At 48.4% G+C, this 5,047-nt stretch overlaps 1 protein-coding gene and 1 non-coding gene across 2 annotated transcripts; one reads left to right on the top strand and one right to left on the bottom strand.

Moving 5' to 3' along the window:
- Window positions 1-572: 572 nt before the first annotated feature.
- Window positions 573-3,348, top strand: LOC124697914 (laccase-10-like). The gene is given in 6 exon segments (XM_047230438.1): window positions 573-712; window positions 917-1,068; window positions 1,311-1,684; window positions 1,905-2,075; window positions 2,078-2,866; window positions 2,985-3,348. Coding segments are annotated over 6 exon segments (1,716 nt in total). The 5' UTR covers window positions 573-613; the 3' UTR covers window positions 3,116-3,348.
- On the bottom strand, window positions 1,759-1,840 carry TRNAS-GCU. Its single transcript has one exon. It is a non-coding gene; the product is annotated as a tRNA-Ser (tRNA).
- Window positions 3,349-5,047: the final 1,699 nt, after the last annotated feature.

Raw genomic sequence — 5,047 nt, 5'->3', positions numbered from 1 at the left:
CAATCATCCTCTACAGGGTCTTCAAGGTCGGTACTGATCCGACGAGGTGAGAGTGAAATCGTAACAAATGCTAGCTGTCAAGGCTGTGTCGTCCTTCTTCCAGAGGAACTCAATATCAGATCATAGCACGGCAGATTCCAATCAGGAATGCAGTCGAGAGCGGTTGCATACTCGCATCATGATTCTTGCGGTGTACACTGAGTCAATTGTTCAAAAGCTTAAAGGACTTATAAATCAGTGATATTCTGGAATATTTGCGTGAACAGTGCCCCCGTCAAAAAGAACAATTCCTTTGCCTGCACTCTAAAACCCAGCACGACCCAACTCTTGTACATCACCAGCTAAAGCACTGGCGCTAGCTAGCAGCCTTTTTTGTGTGTGTCTCATCGGGCTTCGCTAATCATCGCCACACCTAATATTTTCTCATCTTTTTCATGACCTAGGGAAAAAGGAAAACATCATATCTTCACCTAATAAATTGCACCACCAACTCGTGGTGCCGTCCTCCTTATATAACTTGGTCTGTCAGATTGTGGTACGAGCGCGTTGGCCGTGCTAACTGTTATCGCCCCTTCCATTTACCATACATATCTGCATTGCAGATCGTGAGACAATGGGAGCACATTGCCTCCCTCCGCTTGTATTCCTTGGCGCCTTGCTGGTGCTGCCACAGCTGCTGCTCGCCAGCACGACGAGATACTACACCTTCAATGTACGTACTGCATGGCATATGCATCTCTACAAGTACTTTCGTAAGCTTCACCTTGCAGTGCAAGCATGCTACTATATCCGTTTCATCATTTTTGTCGAATTTGAACTAAAACCAAAAAATTATGGAACGGAGAAAGTATAACTAGCTGAGACATTCTGTCTAGTTGTTCTGAACTGTGTTCTTCTCGTCTCCGTGGTTTTGCAGGTGACAATGCAGAAGGTGACGCGGCTGTGCAAGACCCGTGCCATCCCGACAGTGAATGGCAAATTCCCTGGGCCGAAGATACTCACCCGGGAAGGCGACCGTGTCGTCGTCAAGGTGGTTAACAATATCAAGCAAAACGTTACCATCCACTGGTAAATCTAGTGCACAATTCTCTTATACTTGTAATCCAACGGCGATAACCATACTGCGAGCTAGTAGCTGCTGCTATATACATTTTTGTGTAAACAAAGTCATTCTTACAATCTCACCATTCCTAGTTACTTATCGTCTGCACTCATTTTTTCCCGCTTGTCGTTCATGTTGAGGAGTACTCCATCTGTACCCCTTTGAGTCTACCCCTTTTGTAGCTCATGGTGATTCAAATTTTGAACAGGCATGGCGTGAGGCAGCTGCGGACGGGGTGGTCGGACGGTCCGGCATACATCACGCAGTGCCCGATCCAGACAGGGCAGAGCTACGTGTACAATTTCACCATTACGGGGCAGAGGGGCACGCTCTTCTGGCACGCACATTTCTCATGGTTGCGCGCCACGCTCTACGGCCCTATCATCATCCTCCCCAAGCTCGGTGTGCCCTACCCCTTCCCAAAACCTTACAGAGAAGTCCCCATCATTTTCGGCGAGTGGTTTAATGTGGATCCTGAAGCAATAATAGCCCAGGCGCTTCAGACTGGTGGAGGCCCAAACGTGTCGGACGCGTACACCATTAACGGGCTTCCAGGCCCACTATACAACTGCTCGAGCAAAGGTAACACATCTATAGCCCATCAAAAAGATCTCGAAAAAGAAGCCCAGCCAAAAAAAATATGACAAAAACAAGGACGACGCCTGAGAGATTCGAACTCTCGCGGGGAAACCCCATGTACTTAGCAGGCACACGCCTTAACCACTCGGCCAAAGCGTCGTTGTTGTTACGTTTCAATGTTTTACCTTAGTAATCTAAAGCGTAGCTCATCTAACACCTGCAGACACGTTCAAGCTGAAGGTGCAGCCCGGCAAGTGGTACCTGCTCCGGCTGATCAACGCTGCGCTCAACGACGAGCTCTTCTTCTCTATAGCCAACCACACGCTCACCGTCGTCGACGTCGACGCCTCCTACGTCAAGCCCTTCGACACCGACGTGGTGCTCGTCACGCCGGGCGGACCACCAACGTGCTCCTCCGCGCCAAGCCAGACGACGGCTCCCCGCCGGCGACCCACCTCATGCTGGCGCGGCCCTATGCCACGGGCCGGGTCGGCACCTACGACAACACCACCGTCGCCGCCATCCTCGAGTACGTGCCGGCGGGCCACATCAAGAGCCGCCCGCTTTTCCGTCCCACCCTCCCGGTCTTCAACGACACGGCGTTCGCCGCCAACTACAGCGCCAAGCTCCGGAGCCTGGCCAGCCCGGACTACCCGGCCAATGTCCCTCGACAGGTGGAGCGCCCCTTCTTCTTCACCGTGGGGCTCGGCACCAACCCGTGCCCGACGTACCAGGGCTGCAGCGGCCCCACCAACGACACCAAGTTCTCGGCGTCCGTCAACAACGTCTCCTTCAACATGCCCACCACGGCGCTCCTCAAGGCGCACTACGACGGCAACACCGCCGGCGTGTACACGTCGGACTTCCCCACCGTGCCGCTGGTGCCGTTCAACTACACGGGCACGCCGCCCAACAATACAAACGTGTCCAACGGGACCAAGGTGGTGGTGCTGTCATACAACACCAGTGTGGAGGTGGTGCTCCAGGACACCAGCATCCAGGGCGCCGAGAGCCACCCGTTGCACCTGCACGGCTTCGACTTCTTCGTTGTCGGGCAAGGCGTAGGCAACTATGACTCGTCTCAGGATCCTGCCAACTTCAATTTGCTCGACCCCGTGCAGAGGAACACCGTCGGAGTTCCCGCTGGAGGCTGGGTCGCCATCAGATTTTACGCAGATAACCCTGGTGAGTTCGTATACAAGTTCTTTTGGCATTGCTATATTACTGAACTTTTTTCAAACAAACTTAATTATTACTTCACTGCACTAATTTTCTTGCATAAAAATTACTTGGCACTTGGCAGGTGTATGGTTCATGCATTGCCATCTCGAGGTGCACACGAGCTGGGGACTGAAGATGGCATGGGTGGTCAACGACGGCCCATTGCCTGACCAGAAGCTCATGCCTCCGCCGTCCGATCTCCCCAAGTGTTAGAAACCGATCGGCGTTTTCATTGACCAAGATTGGGATTAATTTCCTTTGTTCTGTTTGCATGCAATTGTGGATGCATTATCTCGTACATACATATTACGTCGCACACAAGGGTTTGAAAGAAGCTGTATAATTTTTTTTGAAGTATTACATTTAATATATCCAGTGCTAAAAGCCTAAAAGCAAAAGTTCTAGTGTTGTAAGGTCATATCTCTTATATAATTTAGAGGCACAAACGGCAGAATAAACTTAGAGGGGAGTAAAATTTTATTCTTCTAACGGTAGCTATACCTAACCGATCCCTCAAATTTAACTCCTCAAATGAAGTGATCTCGATCATATCGAAGTCTCTCTACATCTTCTTCTTCCTTCTTGCTTCTTCTTTCTACGTTTCTAATGGTACCCTCTCCTTGTACACCAAACCACGACGAACATTTGCCATGCACCACAGAGGTCGGTGATATCCATGGAGGCGTACGACCCTGAGGTAGACACTGCGGTGCAGGCGTGCAACTTCTCCAGGGACAGGTTGTAGACACCGCACGAGCTTGGCAACTCCCGCTGCCACAAGATGCCCGATAGTTGGAGGTCTAGGACTTGGAGCCATCGATCCAAAAGTATGTCCGGAGGTTTCCACCATCGTCGAGCGTCATCCGCCGGAAGTCACCAGTATGGTTCTGGGCGAAGGTGTCGAACACCAGGATGCAAAGGAGAGTGGGATGTAGCTGCAACGATGAGATGCAACTACAACAACAAACGACTTTTATGAGGTTCCTCACCACCTGCGAGATTCCATTGTCAGCGAGGGTCGCCATAGTTCCTAGGACGTTGGGGGCTCCATTTTTCCGATCACTAGGGCGGCCGATGGCTGGCGGCGTGGATTCAAGAATTTTTTTAAAGGAGCGGTCATCGCAGGTGAGTAGAAATAGGAGAGTTTCACGTGGCGCCGACAGCAACTCAGTGCTAGTGGCATAAGCATAATATTGGTGGAACTCCAACATGTGTTTGAGAAGCATTCATACGGATATCACGTCCTAACATAAAGATGATGCAACACATCTCTCTTATACTCCTCAAAAAAGGAAAAACTCTAAGCAATCCTGAATTAAGAATCAACAGAGTACACACTTAAGTAATTTAACATAATGTTTGAATCACAAATAAGCTACCTTGATCAAACAGGATTATCAAGCTGTCACAAGATAATTATAGCACATGAATTCACTTTATCCCTAGTGAGGCAGCAAAAGGAAAATAAATACTATGTAGATCTTGAATTTATTATCACTATTCAATCATTACCACCATGCAACTTCATCAAATACACTCTTCTTCCCACACATGCTCTAACATACAAGTTGGATCAGAACAAATACTTAAGAACGAGGTACATGATATGCATCTATCAATACATCTTACACATAATAGGTTCCAATCTCATATATCTTGAACTTGAATGTTTTCAAATTTGAATGTTTTCGGATTTGAACAATTTTCAAATTTTCTATTTCTCGAATTAGAACAAAAAGGAAAAAGGGAAAAAATAGAAAACACAAAAATAAACAAAAATAAAAAACAAATAGAACACGAAAACGAAAACGAAAATGGGTGTGGCCAATACCCGACAAGGGTTGTGCGGTGCCTAGTATGTACTGACATGGTCGGTGTATAGGATTGTCCTAGCTTTATGAACTAAAACTTAGTCCCATATTGCTAGTTAGGGGGGAGTTGCAGTGGTTTATAAGGTCAGCTCTTGCGCACCCCTCTCCTCTCTAGTTCCATGTGTTGCGTCATTTTATAGTCTATCCCATCCATGCGACTGCATGCATGGCCATCCGGAAGAGTAGGCCTCTGAAATCCCATCCGTCGAGATCTTGCACCGTAAGACAAGTGATAAGCTATTTGGGGAGCATCTTAGTACGACTGCTCTCTGTT

Source organism: Lolium rigidum, chromosome 3 (genome assembly GCF_022539505.1).
Source record: "Lolium rigidum isolate FL_2022 chromosome 3, APGP_CSIRO_Lrig_0.1, whole genome shotgun sequence".
NCBI lineage: Eukaryota > Viridiplantae > Streptophyta > Magnoliopsida > Poales > Poaceae > Lolium > Lolium rigidum.
Note: the sequence above shows the minus strand (reverse complement) of the source record. Positions and strands in the feature narration are given on the sequence as shown.